The 21,865-nt window shown below is 39.5% G+C and overlaps 1 protein-coding gene across 1 annotated transcript in view; it reads right to left on the bottom strand.

Annotated features, from left to right (window-relative positions):
• The window catches only part of lamc3 (laminin, gamma 3), a 45,554-nt gene extending 24,354 nt beyond the window's left edge, over window positions 1–21,200 (bottom strand). The window contains exons 1-7 of the mRNA XM_077738123.1: window positions 20,677–21,200; window positions 14,464–14,768; window positions 6,789–6,919; window positions 5,372–5,538; window positions 3,273–3,461; window positions 2,487–2,607; window positions 337–435 (exon numbers count right to left, since the gene is read on the bottom strand). Coding sequence (XP_077594249.1) covers window positions 337–435; window positions 2,487–2,607; window positions 3,273–3,461; window positions 5,372–5,538; window positions 6,789–6,919; window positions 14,464–14,768; window positions 20,677–21,049 — 1,385 coding nt within the window. The 5' untranslated portion in view covers window positions 21,050–21,200. The remainder of the gene's footprint in view (window positions 1–336; window positions 436–2,486; window positions 2,608–3,272; window positions 3,462–5,371; window positions 5,539–6,788; window positions 6,920–14,463; window positions 14,769–20,676) is intronic.
• Between the last annotated feature and the right edge of the window lie 665 nt (window positions 21,201–21,865).

Raw genomic sequence — 21,865 nt, 5'->3', positions numbered from 1 at the left:
TTGATCCTATTATCAAGGTCGCGTTGGTGCATTTTGGGTCCAGCTGTGTTGAACTACGATCTGCAGAAGGTAAACTGTTACTATCTTTGGACTAAGAACCACCCAAACAAAGCCAGTTATGCGAGGACAGACATTATATCAAAGTCTATATCAAAAAATGTTAAGCAAGCAGATCTATTAGCAAAGATAGTTTCAGGTGGAGTTATTTTCATGGAAGTAGCATATTTTCTCGCATATAAGTCGCATTCGTAACTAAAAAAATGACTGAATTAATGCTACGGCTTATATGTGTACAAATTAGACGTAAAATGCGATTATGACTGGAGAGTGCCTCACCTGTTGCATCGTCCTCCCTCTGCGTTATCTTTGCAGCGACAGCTACCGTCCAGTAGCGAGCAGTCACCCACACTACCACCAGGGGCGCACTCACACGGTCTGAGAATCGGAAAAATAGAAATTTAAAGTGAGTCAAATGAAAGACAGCATAGAAAAAAAATGAGCTTGACGGCCTTTTGCGATTGATTGCTTTTGTTTGGAACGGCAAATCTAATATTAATGAGAGGCGCTATTGCAAATAATTTAATTATCTCCCAGCAAAAGCGTCCCCCCTTGTTTCTGCTCCAATGGGCTGAATAATTCACACTGTTGCTCAGCTGCCTGATTTTTCAGCATCTATGATGGAAAGCACAATATGTGTGTGTGTGTGTGTATTTGTGTGTTTAGTTGCATTCTCCTCATGTTTCTCAGAATCTAATCTATGTAATAAATGGCCATAAGGTAACCAAACCTGTGATGCATCAGTGTCCTCCTATCTAATTTCAGCAGCCACTCAGGATTTGTGAAAATAAAGCAACAGATAAACAATATGTAAAGAATAAAACCCAAATGTAATCAGTCTTTGCATTGATTTGATTTAAAGCAAGTGGAAACAATACACAATATGTACCATTCCGGCACCTGCATGCTGTTCTCCGAGTATGTGTAATGTTATTTATGTTATTTATCCGAACATCTATAGGGGTTTTGCCTTACTGGAGTCGTGGTTTATGATACATTACAAGAATATATTGGAATTGACATAATGAAAAACAAAAAAATATATGGAAATGTTGAATTTATTCTAATGTTGCTACTGCTAATCAACAGTGGAAGTATTATTAACATTCTCTCTGGCAACTGTAGGTCAGGGAGTGACAACATCAACCTTGAATACAAACTCGAGGGAAACATGCACTCACACAGTGAGGAATACTCATAAGAAAATGATAATACATAAATACAGTCAATGAGATGTTAATATAAAAAGACTGTAAACAAATGCATAGATTTACTATAAAGACAATAGCCATTTTAATCAGACATTTTGGTTGTGAAAGAAATTGACAAAATGCTAATTTGACTTTAGACCTGAGACACTTAAAACTCAGTTTACAATGATCTTGTCTAAACATTTAAAAATTAGATTAGAAATAAATACTTTTGTTGTTTTTGTTGGTTTTATGGCCAGAGCATATTACATGGGAGGATCACATTTTTCTCCCGTGTTTCAATCTCGCTTCTGAAGTTTATATGATGGATGCAGTCGCCATGGAAACAAGCAGGTTTGGTCAGAGGTCATTTTCAGACGCACACGCACGTGCACTATGACGAGTTAGCAACCACAGTGCAGCGGGTGTGTGTGTGTATATGTGTGTATATGTGTGTGAGGGGAGTCAGCGGGGGAAAGGCGAAGCGAGGTGTTTTTAGAAGGGTTTTTTTTGGTGTCTTTTTTTGAGAAGTGGTCCACATTCAGCTGCCTCACTCGGGATGTGCAGCTAAAAATATGCTAATGTGATCCACTAACTAATGCTCTTATGCGAACGTGTTGCAGATGATAATGCTGTTGTGCATAGTGCTTGGTTCCCCTTAATGTAAAACACGGGACAGTTGCAGCTCGTTTGAACACATTGTCAACAAACAACATTTGTAATCCTCACGCTATTTCTGCAGTCAACTTTTGCCAAAATGTTGTCTTGAGGCAAGGTCAGCTCCTTTCTATTATCAACCAGAAAATTTAGTAGGCAGCAAAAAGTTTAAAAAAAAATCAGGTATTCTGACCCAAAAAGGACATTTTGGGGCATTTGAGCAAGGCTTGCATCAACATGGCAATAACAATAGATCTTCACAGAGGATAAAGAATCTATCCTTATGAAATTTGTTTCCACCATGTACTTGGCTCTGTATTTACTTATCTGACATATTTTAAAATTTTTAATTCTCTTTATGTTGTGTGTAGTCTGATCTACTCTAAAAGTGGCATTAATATCTTAAAGCCTAATTGTTTTAAAAAAATAAAATCTTATCCACCAAAATCTCTTTATATAAAATCTTTTCAAACCACAATTTGTGTCTCTAAAATCTTTGTATCAAGGCACCACTGTATTAGAAATGAGGTTATAGTAAATGTCGGTCAGCCCTCCTGATAACAATGCTTTGCTGTTGCTCACCTGCAGCCACCAGGTCCCAACGAATGGAAACCCGGGCGACACGTGTCACACTTGTCCCCCGTCACGCCTCGCCCGCCGCATGTACAGCGTCCCTCGCCGTCGCACTGCAGACCGGCCGAACCTGTGGTCGTTACCGAGAGAAAACGTAAAGAGGGTCAGGGAGGGAGAAAATGTCCGGGGTTATGGCTATGAACGATCGATGCGTGCTTAATCAATTCTGAGAATAACAGAACAGCTGCTATTGGATTTGTGTTAGGGAAACAGGCGGCCAGGCGAGCGGGAAATGATGTGGACACGCCACCCACTCGGGTTAATGGAGAGAAAAGAGCGACTGGGGCATGGTGACCGGCGGCGGAGTCTGTTATCGCGGGTGATCGATAGATGGGACAATCAAGTCGCAGTCATGAGGAATAACATGGCAAAGTCAGCAATTCTGTTCTAGCATTACAGTCATTTACATGTGTAACTACTTTACAGATTATATCAAAGTGTTGGAAGATTTCGGAGCAGGGCCAAAGTGAGTTGGAAAATTGGGTTCTAAATAAGGTTCTAAGGGTTTTGAGCTGGAGTGTTGTGTTCATTTTAGAGGCAGGTTTTCGTCAAAGTAAAACAGTACCATAAGATCCATCCATTTTTTTTAGGGTTTAATGTTGTGTGTATATTAGAATTAAATGACTGGAATTTACAAACTTGAATGGTATTGAAATAGAATGGTCGCAAACTTTGGATTATGGGCAAATATCGTGTAAGGCCTAAAAATTGCCGATTTATTTTCCTATGATTTACCATTGATGTTGCAGTTGCATGGCAGGCAGGGCTGGTCAGGTGACCCTCTGTAGTAGTTTTCCCGACACCGTTCACAGTGGGCACCATCCGTGTTATCCCGGCAATCCAGACAGCGCCCCCCGTGGCCTGTGCTGCGGTACAGATCCATGTCAAACTCACAGCGATCCGAGCGGCTGCTGCAGTTGCAACCTACAAAAAGTGAAAAGTACAGTTATGGGATTGGATGAGCGTTTTCCAAACTGGTTGCTAATCTCATTTCACACGGGCCTAATGAGGAACCAGTTAGTCGTTGGGGAGGAAATCTGAGATAGTGTCATTTGTGTTCATACAAGACCAAATTAGTCAGCTGATAAGGCAGCGCCATTGCTCCCAGCTGCAAATCCTTCCATAATTTTTATCCAGGCACCCTAAGGGGCATTTTATTATGATCCCAGCTCTTGGAATCTCTCTGTTGTAGGACTATATACCACATACTAATTGATGGATTGATTTCTTGAACAAATACAGTCTGACCTCTACTTACAAATGCCTCTAGGTATGACATGTTCAGGTTACAAAATACTTTTATATGCAAATGAGTGCCTCAAGATACAAAAAAGATTCAAGTTACAAAAAGTAAATGCATTTATTCTCACTTTAGAACCTCACTAAACTCTACTGGGCTCTCATTGGTTGCCTTACAACAACAGCCGTTATCTGATTGAACTTATACTTGGAAGAAGTCTTCAACGGAATCGACAACAACTCTTCATCCTTTAAGATTCCCTTATGGTTTTCAAATGAGGGCTTTCCTATGATTTTAGAGGCAACATTTTGGTCCAATTGCCCCGAGGCGGCATGAACAAACATCAAGTGCGTAGCAAGGAGCATAATTGTGAAAATATACACAAGCCCAACACTTCCTCAGGCTGCCATACATAGAGGCATGTACATTGTCGTCGCATTTAGGGAGGGGGTGAATGAAGGTCTCCTCAGAGGCTCTTAGTGTAGCACATCAGAGTTCCATTGGCCTTTTTTAAGCGCTTTTTAATTTGCATAACCTGACCCAGCGGGAAGTAAGCATTGCCCATGGATGGCTCCTTGGAGGTTTGTTTGGTGGACGTTTGCTTAGTCTGGTTTTTAACACCCCCTTGACATGGGCCATATTTGCTGGCTGGAAATGCACTAAAACACAACAAATTAACTAAAAAGCACATTTTCTAAGCAAACAAACAACAAATGATCCAACCATTGAAACTAACTACCAATGTATGACACTCACTTCACAAGATATTTGAATAAAAGGCCTACATTGTTGTTTTTTTTCTCCAAACCTCACTAATTAAAATATTTCCCCCTTTAGCCAAATATCCAGTGTCATAAATTTTGTCTTATCAAACACTAACATTGTGCAATTAAAGGCTTTCCTTCATATCACCATCTGATAATTAGCCGAAAAAAAGCAGTGTTGCCAAAATATTGCTTTGCCCAAAAGTAAAGCAACATGATTTTTTACACACAGAACAACCCAACACATTCTGTCTTTTTAATGATTTATTTAATATTAGACATCTCTGATTAAGGCCCAATTTTGTTTAATGCTGCTGCAACTTGAATGGGATGGCGGGGGGGTTAGTCTTAGAGGATTTATAATTTGATTTCATCCAATGTGAGCCAATTCCGAGTTGTCTTTGACAGCTTTCCGTCAAAGTGTGATGAGCCAAGCTTGATAAACACTCCAATTCATACACAAAAACAAAACACACACTGATGATGCCTCTGGCAAACAGATGTGCAAAACTACATCAAATTTACTCGTCAACACAAAACCACAGATGCTACTTCAAAGGTACAGTGTGTTCCAGAATTCCTGCATATTTATAGACTGTACGACAGCGGTCTTGATTCATTTTTAAATTCATTTCATCTTTTAAGCTGGGCGCACGGAGTGCAATTGTAAAAGCCACATTTTCTAATCACAACTCCAAAAAAAACATCTCTGAATAGCCCAACTGAGACAGTTACAATGTCACATATTACATTGAGGTGAAGACAAGGCTTGGCTACGTGTTGAATCAACAACTAAAATTCCAATGTAAAGTATGGCGAAGACAACTTACGTAAACACTCATTTGCCGATTCCCCAGTAGCTCGTGCCCAAGGTCTGTCCTGGTAAAAGGGTTGGCATCTTTGGCAGTCTTCTCCCTCCGTTTGATGCTGGCATGCACAAACCAAGCCATCACCATCCGTGCCAATGCATTCGCTGGCATGACCGTTGCACTTGCATCTGAAGGTGACAGAAGTTCAGTCCGTTAAAAGAAACAGAATAATAACTTGAACGTCATTTAAAAGAGGCAGCAAATAACCTGACTGTTAGGTTCATTTTTAGTTATCTTTAAATGTAAAACAATACTATTAATTTGCACATCAATTAATTTCACATCTCTAGTGTTGCAAGTCAGACTCCATTTTGACATCGTCCACGTCACAAATGATTCTGGCATGTGGGAATTTTTCCTGCCCATTTAAAGCCACAAATCAAAACAATTACAAGGTTATTGATTAATCCAATTGGGTATGCAAAACAAGAGCTGTAACAATTATCACATATCAGGTATTCAATTATAACAATGAAGGTCGGAACTCAAAATCAACTCTATTGGAAATTAATCGACTTAAGCATCCTTCTAGGTCTGCATTCTGGGGTAAAGGTCGGTCCTATCTTGCAGTAAACAGACATCGGAACAAAAATATTTTAACCAGCGAAGTTTTTCTGATATAAACAAGATCTGACTGCAATCAACTGATTTCTCGACAACAATCTGACCCATGAAACACCAACCAAATCAAAAAGTGTCAAAATCCGAACGCGTTGGCCCTTTTGCATGTGTAAAGCTGTCAACGGCACCCCCGGAGGTATCCACTATGTCGCGACAGCGTCAGCAGGTTGTGTCAAGAGACTGCAAACCGTCTTGTCAAATAACTGATGCCACGCATCAAATCACCAGTGCGGTTCGCCTGAGGCTTCACTTATTGGCGCCATAGCTGTCAAAGGTAGTGGAATACCTTTAAAAATGTCAGAATGACACATCAGATATGAACATGCAATTGTTTTTAATGTAGAAACACTGCACGTGCTTTTATCATAATGTCATAGTGTTGACCTGGGCATGCACAGATGATGACAGTGCTGCGAAACCGGCACATGCCGGTCGACGGCCAAGTTGTCACGCGGGTTTTCTCCCTCAGGTGTCGAGACATTGCCGAGCGATCTGCCACGGCTGCTTTGCTGAGACTGAGCAACCGTGACAGGTGTCAGATCAATTTGAGACTTGGGCTGAAGGGTTCGTTTCAAATACTTAGCAGGACTACCAGCGCCGACTGAGGTGCCGCCCGCTACTCTCTCGTCAGTCAGAGTGGTAAACAACTGCAGTTTCAACTCCTACTGGCACATTTTATATGGATTGATTGCTACAGTTGAACATCTCAAAGGTGAATTGAGATTTGATAGGATGCACATTTTTAGAAATCAATTACCTGCCCCCTACGGAAAAATCGGAGATGGCGTAGAAGTAGGAGCGCAACACTTTGGCATCCTTGAAGACTTCGTCGCCAAAGGTGTTGAGCCTGTCCAGTGACACGAGCAGGTCGGTTGCTGTCACCCATTCCTGCAAAACAGATATGTACAAAATAGGGATTTTGAACTTTTTGGGTAAGGTGGCCTTATTCCTAGGATCTCCTCATAATTGGCAAATTGTCTGATTGCAATGAATACAGAACCAGTTTTTTGGTTCTTTTGGTATCCTGGCCAACAAAGAAACTGTGTTTTGCTCCGTTTTTGGTTTATTTTTTTACAAAGATAAGGACTACAATATGAAGCCCAACCTATCGAATTCGGTAAAGTACCTCCTGAGGTGATAGTGGGCCTTTAAATGAAGTGAGTGTGAATTGTGATAGTGCTTATGTTATAAGCTCGCCACTTTGATATGATTTGTAGCACCTGTGAGTCTGGCGCAAATGTAAAGACAGGATGGAGCAACAAGAAAGTGCAGGCGGGTGAACAAACAAGGCAAGGGTAAACACAAGAAGAAGCTGGAGATAAAAGTGAGACGAGGGAGATTAAAGGTGAGTACTTGAAGCTGGCCGGTATTCCCTTAGATGAGTAAAGGACGGGAAAACAAATTGAAGTAACTCATCCAAGAGAAACTTTGATTTCAGGCTAGTTTGTTACTTTGGCGGTCTTTCAAAAGTAGGACTCAGAATGGAATAGCCAAGACTTTGTTGTACTGAACCAAAGGAGACAGACTGGAAAATCAATGACCACCTACTGCAGTTCCCCCAATGGCAAATTTAGGCTTCCTTTATGCTAAACAGCATTTTCCTACTTTATCACCTTTAACCAAGACCTTCTCAACATCCACTAAAGTGTTCAACAGACAAGTAAACAAGTAGACTAGTAGAACGATTGCTCCAGATGATTGACATGAATCAGTGTAATAACAGATTTTTACAAACAGTCCTGTGGTTTACTGCCAGCCAAAGCGAAATAAAAAAAGCAGCTAAGCTTTAAAGACAGTCTTTGTTTACAGGTCAGGACACAGTCAACTTGGCCAAAATTGCCAGGGACAGACGATCCATCACGGTGGACAAATATTTGGGTCACCGCTGTTCATGCAGAAGTTGATTCCAAGTAAACGGCGGCATAATGAAAAAGGGAATTAAATATGAAAGACGCGTCGGCGTTCTGATTCAGAGTGTCTGCTGCCAGGCCGCCACCTCCACTTATGTTTTCAAAAACCAAAGTCGCAAAAATAGCGTCTAATTGTATGGCAGGCACACATTTTTAAAAGACATTCTGCGAAAAAAAATCCCCCTTTTGCATCAACTACTACTAATTGAGCAATTCTAGTTTTTATCTAAGTACCGTTTAATATCTAAGTACTGTTTAATATCCAAGTATGTACTGTTTAAAATCTAAGTTCTGTTTAATATCCAAGTTCTGTTTAATATCCAAGTTCTGTTTAATATCCAAGTACTGTTTAATATCTAATTACTGTTTAATATCTAAGTTCTGCTTAATATTTAAGTAGTTTAATATCTAAGTACTGTTTAATATTTAAGTGTTGTTTAATATCTAAGTAGTGTTTAATATCTAAGTACTGTTTAATATCTAAGTACTGTTTAATATCTAAGTACTGTTTAATATCTAAGTACTGTTTAATATCTAAGTACTGTTTAATATCTAAGTACTGTGTAATATCTAAGTACTGTTTAATATCTAAGTACTGTTTAATATCTAAGTACTTTTTAATATCTAAGTACTGTTTAATATCTAAGTACTGTTTAATATCTAAGTACTGTTTAATATCTAAGTTTGACCGGCAACCTAAAGGGACTAAAAGACCGGCGACCAAATTATCCTGTCCAATGACTTTTTAACAGTTGGGTCATTCAGTTTTTTTTTAGATAGGTAGGCTGGAACTAGAGTGGGAAGTCATTCGTCGTTGGCATAAAGATGCTTGTAGAAATTCGGTAGGTCGGCAAATAGATGAAGAGATAGTGCCGGAGGTTAAAACGACATTTATCTACAACATAAAAAAATGTCCATGATGGTGTCAGTGGCATTAGCCGTGTGGCGTCTTCTGCGCCAGCCTCACGGGGCATCATGCATATTTCATGAGGCTTAAAAACCTGCAAATGCATCCCGCCTGTTTTATTAGCATTTTAATCCCTCCGTGGCTCCGCCACTTGTGCCTTAGGGCTGAGAAGACTTTGCAATACGCAGACACTTCACACACACTTCACTCAGCAGCTGTAAAGACTCGCAGATGCACACCCACACGCCGCATTGTGTCCGCCGAAAGGTCAAAACAAATTACAATCTCGGGGGGAATATTGCATCTGCATATGGACTTTATCATATTTAGACTTAATAGCCATAGACATCAAATCCTTTTTAAGCAAGATGGCTGGTAATGACTTATTATTTGACGTCGATCTCAGTCATTGTTAGTCCCCAAGTTCATTAACGGAATAACGATAAAGAAGTTAAAACAATGGGAAATTTGTTCGTCTCTTGTGGTTTATTTTTGGGGAAAAGTGGCTCTACATTTGGCGCTCTGAAAACTGCCAAGGAAGTAAAATGAACTGAAACCGGGCTGTGACATTGGGGCAAAGGGACATTAAGCAATTAAATGAAAAGTGATTAACTTTGGAAAAGGGAGGGCATTACTCCAGAGCCGAGACGACATCCGGTCCTGGAGGTTAAAAAGCGGGTTAAAGCAGACACGTATGATAGCCTCCGAATCTTAATTGAATCATTAGTGTTTTCTTTAAACAACTGCTGGCCAAGTCGTGGCTGCCTTACTGTACGGACAACCGGAATGTGAAAGTTAATTAAGCTTTTGCTGTGATTTGCACAAATAAAAAGTAATGGCACTGACTGGAATGCTAATTAACCTAAAGGAATTGGCCGTCCCACTGTGAAATAAGTGTTGTTTAGAAGTCGGTCTACTTGCTTTCTTTGGTCTATTTAGCCAAGTCCCACCGAGCATGACTAATAACTCTTGCCCATGATCATGCTCAGTGCCGACATGATGAATGGCTTTGTATTTTTTGTTTGACTTTTTATGTGGCGCAAACATTTTGTGGTAATAATGCATCCGATAAATAATAACGAAAGCGGGATGGAGCATTGAAATAAATGGCAGACGTTGGAATAAGTAACGGTTGTTTTTAATAAACTAGTGGAAAGAAAAGCCGAGTTGTAGTCACACTTTTCCGATTGATAATTATGGATCCGATATGGGGAATTGTAGGACCGTATTCTATTAAAAAACCTGATGACGTTCAAAATGGTGCCCATACAATGCTGTTATACTAAGAATAAATATGTCTGTGTTGATGTGTAATTATTTTTCTGAAATTGAACATTCCAATTGTTGTCTTTTGTTAAGGATTTAACTATGGATCATTTACAAATCATTACCATATGTAAATTAAAATAGATATAACTTAAAATAATTTACTATATTTTTACGACTATACAAGGCGCACCACATTATAAAGCACACTGGATTATAAGTCGCCCTATCTATTTTGAAGGAAATTTAAGACTTTTAAGTGTGCCTTATAGTTATATAGTACTATATAAATAGCAACAATTGCTCTCAGTAGACCTCAGGTCGAGTATGCCAATCAATCCTTAAGAAATTCTTAAGACTTAAGACATTGACCACAAGTTTCAGATTTCAGACTCAGATGGACTAGGTCTCATAAAACAAGCAGTTATGGTCATTGACCAAAACCTTATTAGTTGCTGGAGAAATAAGGACATAGACATATAAAAAGAGCAAAAGCCACCCAACAGAAAGGCAATCAATTCCTTTGTGGGGTTCCATCTCGCCAAGCGTAAATAGGCTGCCCAAGCCTGACTGTGTTCAAGTGCATTTCTAGCTCAGAGTGCAGCGATAAGGCTGACAGGCGGACAGAATGAGAAATAAAGAGGCCAGATATAAAGGTGGAGTGGGAGGCCATTTCAGGTAAGATCACTTCATTTGAGGTTGGGGGACGTGTGAGGCCATGTGACTGATCCCAAATAGCCTAGCCAGGCCTACAATCACGGATGGTGGCGCATTTACTCCAGATGTTGCTCCTCAAGCGTGACCTTCGACCTAGCGTAACCTCATCAGGAACTTTCACGGAGATGCACACCCAGCTGGTGTCGATTTCGAGAGCCTTTGTGAGATGCCACCGGGTCACGGCTTGGCGTATCGTCTTTAATACCACACATTGGCTTTTGATTGGCGCCTGTTGACTTGACAGGGTAATGGATTCTATCAAAGATGACTTTAGGGGAGAAACACTGTCAAATGATTTGCCATAAGTCAAGTGTTGATAGATATTTAACTATATACTGGACTCATCCTTGGAATGTGATGTCAAACACAATCCAGCAAAAAAAATTGTGTTTCTTGAAAAATATGGCATGCACTTTAAGAAGGTATCAAACGTCCATTTCCTAGAAACAATTTTCTCTACAGAAAAATAAAAGGCTTTTAGTAAAACTTCCAACCACTCAACTGCCATGTGGTGTTCTAATTTAACAATTCATTAATCATAATAACTAGACATTTACAATAAATGCCAAGTGGAGTCGCGGAAAATGACAAATGGCTTGAGTTGCATATAGAGATTTTTCAACAGGCAGATATTTGACATATTAGAAAGAAGACCATATCTTCAGTCACAACAAAAAACTGTGAACGAAAAAAACTAAACGGAGTAGCTCTCAATATTGTCAATTTTCCCTTTTGCAGGTATAATATCTGCAATAAACATGGATTTGATCATAATTCCTTTTCAATGATGTCCAGTGGAGCCAATTTATAATGCAGCCAGACAAAAAAAACTCAAATTCCATTGTCGGTACACACGTACAGTACATAGAGCATTACTTATTGACTCTAATCCACTCTCTAATGTGCATAATCCACTTTAGCCATTCAAAATGAAAAGGCATCCAGGACACAAAAGCCATACTCACAAAACACACAAAGTTATATAGACGCTTTGTTTGTTTTTGATTTTTCCTTTTTTTTTAAAACTAGTCCATATTTAAAATAAAGTTTTGTTCTTGTACTTAACTTCTTCCTTCCACAGGGTCTGGAAAATATCATTGATGTTTAATTTGCTGAGTCATGGCTTCCAAGTTAAGATGTCAAAGACTTCAACTCAAGAATAGAGATTCCAGATTTAGCTCAAGGGAATCTACCATAACCTTTCAGATAAAAAAAATGATGACTAAAAATCTTAAATTCCATGACACTAAAGACAACTAATGGTACGCTCTTGGTAGAGCATGTTTTTTGCCTGTCTTTAAAATTCAGGTCAGTGTCATGCTTCCAGAAAGTACCGATATTGTTGAGAAACGTGATAAAAAAGGGGAAATGGGATCAGAGGCGATGGTAGGCCTACTCATCTAGTTGTAAAAAACAGGAGGCGTCGAGCAGGTTCTGCTGAGAGATTGGCCACCCTATCTGCGTATGCATTCCCCTTATTGATCCCGCACGGCTTTATAATCTGGGGGTCGATGGTTGTGGATAGATATAGAGCCAGCAGCACCATTAGTAGGCGCCTTTTAATGTAAGTAAGCCTAGCGCGCTGATCTCCCGCCCACCCAAAGGGGGCTCAGTCAATTACGCGGCACTCACAATGGAAATGAAAACATTAAAAGGCTGGCGGGTTAATGAGAGATTGCAGTATTCTCAGCACTTTATGCTGCTTTACAATACGCGACAAAAAAAAAAGGAAGAGCAATTTCCTTGCGGCGACCCGAACAATATAGCTTTTAATTTGTTCAGATTAAAACGCCGAGCCTACAGTAAAACAAGTCATTTGGGCAAGAGAAGACAAATTAAATAAAATAGTAAAGGACTTTTTTAGTTATCTAGAGGCTGATTATCTTCAAAAATCAACAGGAACAGAACTAAAAGTAGTTGGTGACCTTGAAATGACCCCAAAACCAACACTATGTGATCTATTGACTGAAATTATATTGCACGGTATTTTCTTGCAAATTAGCCGCCTTGGCGCCTAAAAATTGCCTTAAAAATCAATGAATTTGACAATTTCTCTCGTATAAGCCACCTGATTCAGGTTTGTTCTCATCAAAATAAATGTTGTTTAGCATTTTATCTTTTCTCTATTTTGAAATAAATAACCATATTCATTTTGAGCATGTGAAGTCTAATTTATGCACATATAAGCCTCACCCTTGATTTAGTCATACGGCCTATATGCGAGAAAATACTTACAATCTGAGTCATTGTGGAAACATCACAATGGTAAGATTTATGAAGACGCCAATCATATGATCATTGTCTGCTGGCTCCTCCCACTTAGGATTGATTGGACGCTTATCTCCATCTGTAATGCTAACACATCATCACTTAGGGCTATACTGATATAATATCCCACACTGTTACTCTAAGTCACGATTGTTCCATAGCAAAGGATTTTAAAGAGCCCAGAAGGTATAATTAATTGGATTAATTCATTCTCGCCTGGAGTTAAAAAATGATCGATGGACTAGCAAATCCGATTCTATGTACACATTTCATGGGTCCACGCCACTTGGCATTTGGCAGCCACCCTACGCCGTCGCCTCGGGATAATCCAACGGCGTACTATTTTCACATACGGCAGGCACCCGGGGGACCTCTCATTTGCGCTACGAAGGGAGAAGAAATGTCTTTATTCTGCGACTCGGCATAGCTTAAGGTTGAGGAGATGATGGGGCCTTGGCCCTAGCACCATCTTTTCTCAGCTTAAATGGGGATCAGGATGGAGAAAGGCGGCCGTCTTTGGCTCCGCGGGGGCTCCGTGGGACCGGTTTTGAAGAGACGCCGGGTTGAGATTTACTGAAGGCGGATGCTGGAGTGGGGCATATTCACTCCATCCAAAAAGCTTATGTTCTTGAGGAGGAGAGTGACTTGAAAGATTCTCTAAGCTGCCACGAGGTGGAAGTGAAGAATTTGCAAGTTCTTACAGAATATACAGTATGTAAGGATTTTAAAAGGTTTTTACTTTAAAAAATAGAATATTTTGAAGAACAAATTCTAAGAGCCGTGAGAAGATGTTTTTTTAAAGGATAATATGCTGAAAAATGTGGTCTTATTTTTTCTGAAAGCAAGTACTGGTAAATACTAGATGTGCTCAAAATTCGAATGAATCAGAGTTACTAAATAATAATCAATCAATGTTGAATACAAGGAAAAAAATGCCATATTCAAAGCCTGCTGAAAATCTTGCATGAGTATGCAAATATTGTTTTAAACAGGTTGGGGTGACAAAGTTATTTTCAGCCAAAGTTTTCACACCACGTCTGACTCCACCAATGGTGTTGCTTTGACACTAGGGGTGTAAAACCCTATGTAATTATTTTCTTCAAATGCCTACTTACAACCCCGAATAATCTAACAGAAAACCAACATTTCATTAATCTGAAAGGCTAACAAATAAGGTACTTTTCTGGTGAAGTCTACATAGTATTCTTCAAAACCATGTGAACCAAATAATGTAACTCCCTTGGAAGTTAAATTTTTGCTTTAACTCTTGAACACACAAACTATCATTTGGGTTTCAAACTCTACACAAAAATGAAATACAAAACCAAAAACTCTTGGGGTTGAAATAGTCAATGAGAACTAACCTGCAAGACGAGGCTCTGGTCGAAATTGTAGGCACTGGGTCGTCCCTCCAAGGTAGAGAAGGCCACGTTTCCGCCAGTGAGTGGAGCAATGTCGCTGAACTCGTCCGTGCATAAGGCTGTCCTTTCGTCATCGCCCACACGCAGGAAACCATTGACGGCCTTACCATAGGTTTCCTGGCAAGAGGCGCTGTAGAACTGATATGGTAGCCAAGGACCGTCCATTCGAGAACGTCTGTAGATGGCGAAACTCTCCGGTCGACTGGTGTAGAACTTCAGTCGGATGTAGGTTATCTCATAAGCCTTCCCTGCAGAACACACAGTTGTAATCTGTTAGGGTTAAAGATTGAATAAAAATTATTAAGTCTACAGTCAATGACAGTAATTACAATTCTTGCAATCTTTGGTTTTTCAATATAAACCCCCTGCAAGTCCAGTTGTTTCTGAATCTTGATCTTGAAGTATCCACAGCATCGATAACCTTGTCATTGATGTCCAACCAGATCATTTTTGGAATGTGTAGAAACAGATGGAAATTAGAGGGTTTCTAATTTGATCAGTTAGGTTGGTGGGGGGAAGAGTTGGAACCCACTTTACGGATTGTTGCCATGACCTCTAGAGAGGTAGGATTTTCCTGGTGGGAAATAATCCCTTCTGGACTTTTCTACAATGTATTGTCCAGAGATGTTGGGAGGAACACCAAATATATCCCCCCCCCCCCCCCCCAAACAGACACCATCACCTTCCCTAGTGAGACCTTGGATTTCTTGGGGTGGGAGAAATGGCATACTTCCAGGACTTTCATTGCCCCTTGGCTGGCGACTAAGATGACTTTTCTGGGCCAAAAATAACATCCACATGAGATCTACTTGGTAATATGTGGGCTGCCAACCAAATTGAGTTTGACACCCTTAGTTTGCAGGGAAAAGCTACAACACAAGCGTTTAAAACCCCCCACAAAAACAGATCTTTAAAGGCCTTGTGAAGGAGGCTCTCGTTGATTTAAGATGCCATGTACTTGTGGACTCTCACCACAAAAACGAGGACTCTTCACTTTAGTTGGAGAGGGTTTCATTTGCCGTTTCTCATTTCCACTACCCCTTCGCCACAGCCTCTTCAAACAAGCACGGTGCAGTCAGCTGTTACGAATCAAGCGTCCCCTAATGAAAGACATACCAGGTTTCTTGATTCTACCGAGTGGGGTGTGGGTATTGTTCTCTCACTTGCATCGTTCCTCTATAGGGAAATTTGTCCTACATCATTAGACACAACATCTCCCACCCGCCCTTTGCAGGTATTGCAAACGCTCTTGTTTTCACAGCCACTCGTAATGGTTCCTATCCTCTCAGAGCTGAGAGATCGTTAAACTTTCATTTACTCTCTGCGTGAGATGACCGCAGCACTGCCGGCACCGAGGCACAACTCATCACGGAGGTACAAGACTAGGCCCAAAGCGTCGCCTCCCACCAACGCCAGCGGGGATGAAAGGCAATGTTGCGTCTGCAAAGGATATTTGTGTAATTTCGTGCATCGGATGTTTAATGATTCGTGGTTTTTAGTGGGAGGTAAAGGCACACATTTCACTAGGGGGTGGGGGAATTCATTACAGCTCACACCGTGTTGATGTAGCTACAGTTGCTAATAAGGAACACTGTGAGAAAATCAATGGTTAGCAAAGAGGAATGGAAATGATGGAAAGTTCGGAAAAGAAATTACTATTGACCAGGGCGACGTTGACACATCGGGAGTACTAAAAACAATCAAAATCTTGTGTTTATTATGTTTTACCGTATTTTCTCGCATATAAGCCGCATCGTGTATATAAACAATTTCCTTCATATAAGACGCCCCCTGTATTTTATGCAAGATACGATTTACTTTTTATTCTTTTATATATGTCAACAAGATTTTTGTATAACATTTCATGTGTTTATCTTTTTTTCTATTGAAATAAAAGACCATATTGTCTAGCATTATGCATTTCGTCTGTCACCTTGCAGTTTCGAGTAGGTCAATTTATGCGCATATAAGCCGTATCCTTGATTCAGTCATAATTTTTTTTCTGCGACAAATATGAGAATGTATGTGAGAAAACAAGGTCACAAATAGCAGACGGAAAGGACGTCAAAATTACCGTCCACAAGAACACTATTCCTTGAGTGGCCACTTGACAGACTGCATCCAACCTTTAAAAAACAAGTTAGTTCAGGAGGTTCACTTAAAAATTGATTACTAGGCAGAATGACATTGAAAAGCTTATCTGCGTACAGAATACAAATGAAATAAATCTGCAATGTCTTTGTATTTAAATGACAAAGATCCACTCCACTTAAATTAGTCAGCTAATATCTTTACTGACCCTAAAAAACCGATTGACCCAAAAAGAGAAACTAGATAATAAACTTAGATGAAGTGTATACATGTGTGTAAGTCAAAACCCTGTGAAAATGTCAGGCAACCCATCTGGATGCTGGTGGGGGAGCGTCTGGACATGCATGTTGTCTTTTGCGTCTCTAATCTAAACATGCGCTTGACTAGTTGAGAGCTAGGATGACAAACACAGAGGCGGGTGTCCAGCGGCAAACAAAATACGACAAAGCAGTTGGGGGGCTTCTAAAGAAAAAAAAACCCTTAGTAGAATTGAGGGTCAACCTTTTTCCCACCAGAAAAAAACACTAGCATCCTTGAAGCCTTACAGCTGGTTCTCATTGGGTGCAGTCAAAGAACACTAACATCCTGTCTAAAAGAGAAAACAACAATCATATGTCTTCAACCTCCCAAAATGTGCAATGTAGCAAACAAAAACACCACTAAATATTTATTCCTAGCCCATTCCCGGTAAGTTTAGTCTGGATGAGTGTCTGAGAGGTCAAAATGTTCCCAGACTGCCTTTTAATAGCAGCAAGAAAACCTCTAGAGAGACTTCACCAGAGCCACTTGAGTGGATTTTCTGAGAAGCCCAAGCGATTATCTTTGAAGGATTATTTCTTGATAGGCCATTGCTGAGTTTAATTGAGATCAGACTTTGGATTTTCAAGGTAGTTCATGCCAGAGATGTTGTTTTAGGATTACCTTTCGTATCCAGAAATCATAAAATGCCTGGAGACTGTTTTTAATTCAAGTTTGCAATGCTAAACAAGCAAAATCCTATTCATGTTGTACACAATAAGGCACAAGAAAACATTGCATCGCTCGATGGAACAATATTATATTCACAATGCATGAGTGAACTTAGGTCAACTCATTGCCTGCCTATTGACCAAGTTGGAAATGAACTGGTGGGCTAAGAACTCCACATTTAGTAGAAAGAAGAACAAATAATTTCACCATCTTGCAACAATCATGGCTCTGCCAGCCTTTTGTCATTTGAGCAAAGGAAAGGTTTGCAAAATTAATTCTTCAACTGCTATTGACGGCAACCAAAACATTATTCGAGATGTCAATCATTGCATTCAAGGGAAGAGTTGAGAAAAACAATTAAAATGCCAGTACATCCTGAAAATTGGGAAAATAGATATTTTGAAAAGTCAGTACTGTTTTAGCCTCATATTGGAGTGTCAGTAATACTCAAGGGGCGGCTTATACGTGAGAAATTGTAAAATTCAACAATTTTAAGGGATTTTTTAAGGGTTTGGGTTATATACACAGGCAGCTTATATGCATGTAAATATAGTACATCATTTTAAAAATATACTATCGTCTTTTACTGTCGTTTCCCTTAACAGAGGCAATGGGTACATTTTACAGTACTTTTTACACACTTTGTACTCTTGCCATTTCTGCACATAAGCTTTCACTATCTTGATAGCATCCCATATTATTACCGGGCAAACTGTAAAGGCTAGACAGGTTTGTGGGGCCAAGCATCCATCAGAAATATCCTTTCAGCAACGGCCATGTCGGCGGTCGCTATGCTTTTCTCCAGTACAGCCAGAGCTCTTAAATTATTGACAACAAAGCCTCGACAACAGCTACCTGCTGTTGGAAACTTCTGGAAAAAAAAATATCCACTTGCAACCCTCTGAACAGAAAATACAATAAGTCCTTGACATTTTCACCATCTATCAGCTTCACAACCATCGTTTCTAGCACATCTTGGTGACAGGGACTGACTAAGGAGATTTGTCTGGGAAAAAAAGATGCCCGGATTCCAGAAAATGGCCCCCCGGGGAGTTTATTTACTCAACTGCAGATGAGGGGGGGATTTTTGGGCTCACTTGAACTCATTATGGGCTGCCAAAGACAAGAAAGATCCAATCTATAACACACTGGCAGCTATATTTCACGGTTAGACAGTCATTTTTAAAAAAATATATGTATGCCTACCAATACTATATAAGTTCTATAACTTAATGACAATAGATACTTTAAAAAAAAATCCTCAATAGTTTGAGTTTTCAAAAAATGCAATAAAGATAACATAATTGATCATAACATGCAGTTTTCTATTGTCATTATTGGAAGCCAATTAAAAAATGCTCTATTAGAAGACAATTTCAACATTAATTGAAGGGAGAGACTGCAATTAAAAATAAATGAACATTTCCAACTTTAACTATGCAACTGATTATTTTTTTCGACCTCAGATAATGGAGAAATGATTGTTTAAGTGAAACCAAAAATGCCATTGCTTTAAACAGGAACCATTTTATAATGTAAAATGTAATAGTGAATATTCACAAGTAGTCCATAATCCGACTGGAATTTTCTTGGAAATAACTGCTCTTTTTCTTTACTTTTGCATATCTGAAAAATTAGGTTTCTTTAATTAATTGACTTCTTCCACTGGAATGCACAAAATAAAGAAATCCGCCCCTTAAAACCCAAAAATAGGCCATAATACCAAATAATACCGAAGACCATGAAATGCTGCTTCATCCCATTTGATTCTGACCTCATGTCAACAACATAAGGCTTCAACTTGAAGTATTTTCTTTTTTAGTACTAGATGTCTTTCAAAAAAAGGCAAAAGTTAGCGTAAACCATTGAACCATGTCAAAACCAACTCTGTGTCCTCCTTATTGACTCGCAATCCTCCCCAACAAAACTCTCAGCAGACGAGCCCCCGAGGGAGGGACTTTGCGCTCACAAATTCCGACTTAAAGCCGTGTCCGTGTCAAAGTGTTTTTACGCGGACAGCGCTGAGCCACGGCCCTGGCTGTTTAGCGCAGATGTTCTGCATTAAGTATTTCATGCCAGCGGACAGACGGGATGGGCAACGACGGGGTAAAGATGGCAGTCAAGCCAAAGCGCTGAATCTAACATGCTTTTCCCTTCAAATCCCATCAATGGCACTATGGACAAAAATAATGTTGTTATTAATATTATCATGAATGCAAGTGCCAGCTAGAATTTACCTTCTATTCCTGGAGATGGTTATTGGAACACTACATAAGATGCTTTAAAGCCATTTAAAATGAACAGCCTATGAAAAGAGTTATTTGAGAGGATTGTACTTTGTAAAAAGTTGGAGTGCAAAATAATGGATGCTTTCAAAATGTATGGGCCAGGAAGTAAACTTTTAACTAAGAAATAAAACATATTACTAGAAGTTTGGATTAACGGGGTGTGGATATTTTCTTTTTAAAAGATGACACTAAATCACATTACACAGTAGAATTGGAGACTTTTTTCAATGGATGAGTTGAGTAACTTACCTTTTTGTTTTTATTATTTTTATAAAATAGTTAGCCTTGATTGAATGCCTCAATCTACCTTATCTGTTATTGATAGACCCAGAATAAGTTTCCTTACATATTTGGCTTCTTGATCAGCAGTAGCAATCTATTCCTGTGAAAAAGGTAACGTTAGTGCAGATTAAAAATTCATTTGTGATAATATGACATATTGTAAACATCAAATAAATCAAGTTATATAAATATTGCATATGTCAAGTCTCTGATAAACTATCGTGACCGGACGTTTGGTCGCCAGTCAAATGTACTTAGATATTAAATTGTACTTAGACATTAAACAGTACTTAGATATTAAACAGTACATGGATATTAAACAGTACTTGGATATTAAACAGTACTTAGATATTAAACAGTACTTCAATATTAAACTGTACTAGGATTTATATGAGTATATATATATATAAGATATAAGATAAGTTATATAAGATAAGTTTAGATCCTGGAATGATCCATTTAAAAACACCCACACAAATGCCACATCAGTTTTATATGACAAGATCAACTCAACCTTTAAACTTACCCAAATGGAGTGTGAGGTTGACAGAAGTCGGGTGCTGGATTCCAAAGTACATGGACTGACTCTGCCAATGCGTGGGCTCGTCACTCCTGTGGAAGTCGGTCAGCAAGTCGGCCCCGTGGCTAAAGTTCGGGTCTGCAACGTCACAGCGATGGCACGAACGTGCCGCCGAGCCCATCTGCGTACAATAGTCCTCAGGCGGCATTCCGCATTGGTTAGACGCCTCCACGCTACGATTGAAGGCCACATTTTCAAACTTTGGCAAGCAGCGGCTGGGGGCGGCCGTCTCCTCGTCGTAGCAGGAGTCCATGGAGGCTCGGGCAGGAGGCTGGAGGAGGGCCAGGAGATGAATCCACACGGCGAGACGGGTGTCCATTTTTGACACCCTGGCTTCAATCGCTGACTTTCCGCATCTACACTTCACAAAGCAAAAAAAAAGCTCACACCACAGTACTTTGATGGGAGGGATGAAAATACACAGGAGCCCTGCGGATAAAAAGTCATCACAGCTCGCGTAGACCAACTTCAACATGTGTTACCCCTTTTTTCTGAAGGCCCAGGCATATTAGGAGGAGGGTCCGGGGATGGGGGGCTCGTCAGTGGGAGGCGGCATTGATGAGGAGAGTAAGTTACCCCAATTCTTCCATCTGCTGGTGAAAGACAACCATCTTAAAATATTCCAGAATACTCCAGAATTTCTTAATCCTGAATGTTAGAATTGCTAGCAAAATTGCTAGCAATGTGATATATGTCAGGATTCTTTGTACAAATACACACTATATATAAACAAAAGTATTCAAATACCTTTAACCAATACTATATGATAGCCACTGCTTCTTAAAATGACACAAATACTCATAGAAAAACACTGTATTGTGTAAACAATACACAACATCTATAAACATTATTATTCAAATACTTTTCATTAATAATATATGATAGCTACTGCTTTTAAACCATTACACAAACATAGAAAAACACTGAATTGTGTAAACAAGAACATTATCACATAAACATGTCATCTTTATTTCAATGAAACGTATTGCAGTACTTGCAGTATTAATAATATTAGTTATTCAGTGTGAGGAAGAATAATGCACTAAGAGTGCAATAAGATAATTTTATTTAGATTGAAAGCCTCACATAGTGATTAAGATGCAATACAAACGGAAAATATTAATATCAACTAAGT

The sequence above is a fragment of the Stigmatopora nigra genome, chromosome 17 (genome assembly GCF_051989575.1).
Source record: "Stigmatopora nigra isolate UIUO_SnigA chromosome 17, RoL_Snig_1.1, whole genome shotgun sequence".
Lineage (NCBI taxonomy): Eukaryota > Metazoa > Chordata > Actinopteri > Syngnathiformes > Syngnathidae > Stigmatopora > Stigmatopora nigra.
The sequence above is the reverse complement of the archived record's forward strand: the minus strand, read 5'-3'. Positions and strand labels throughout refer to the sequence as shown.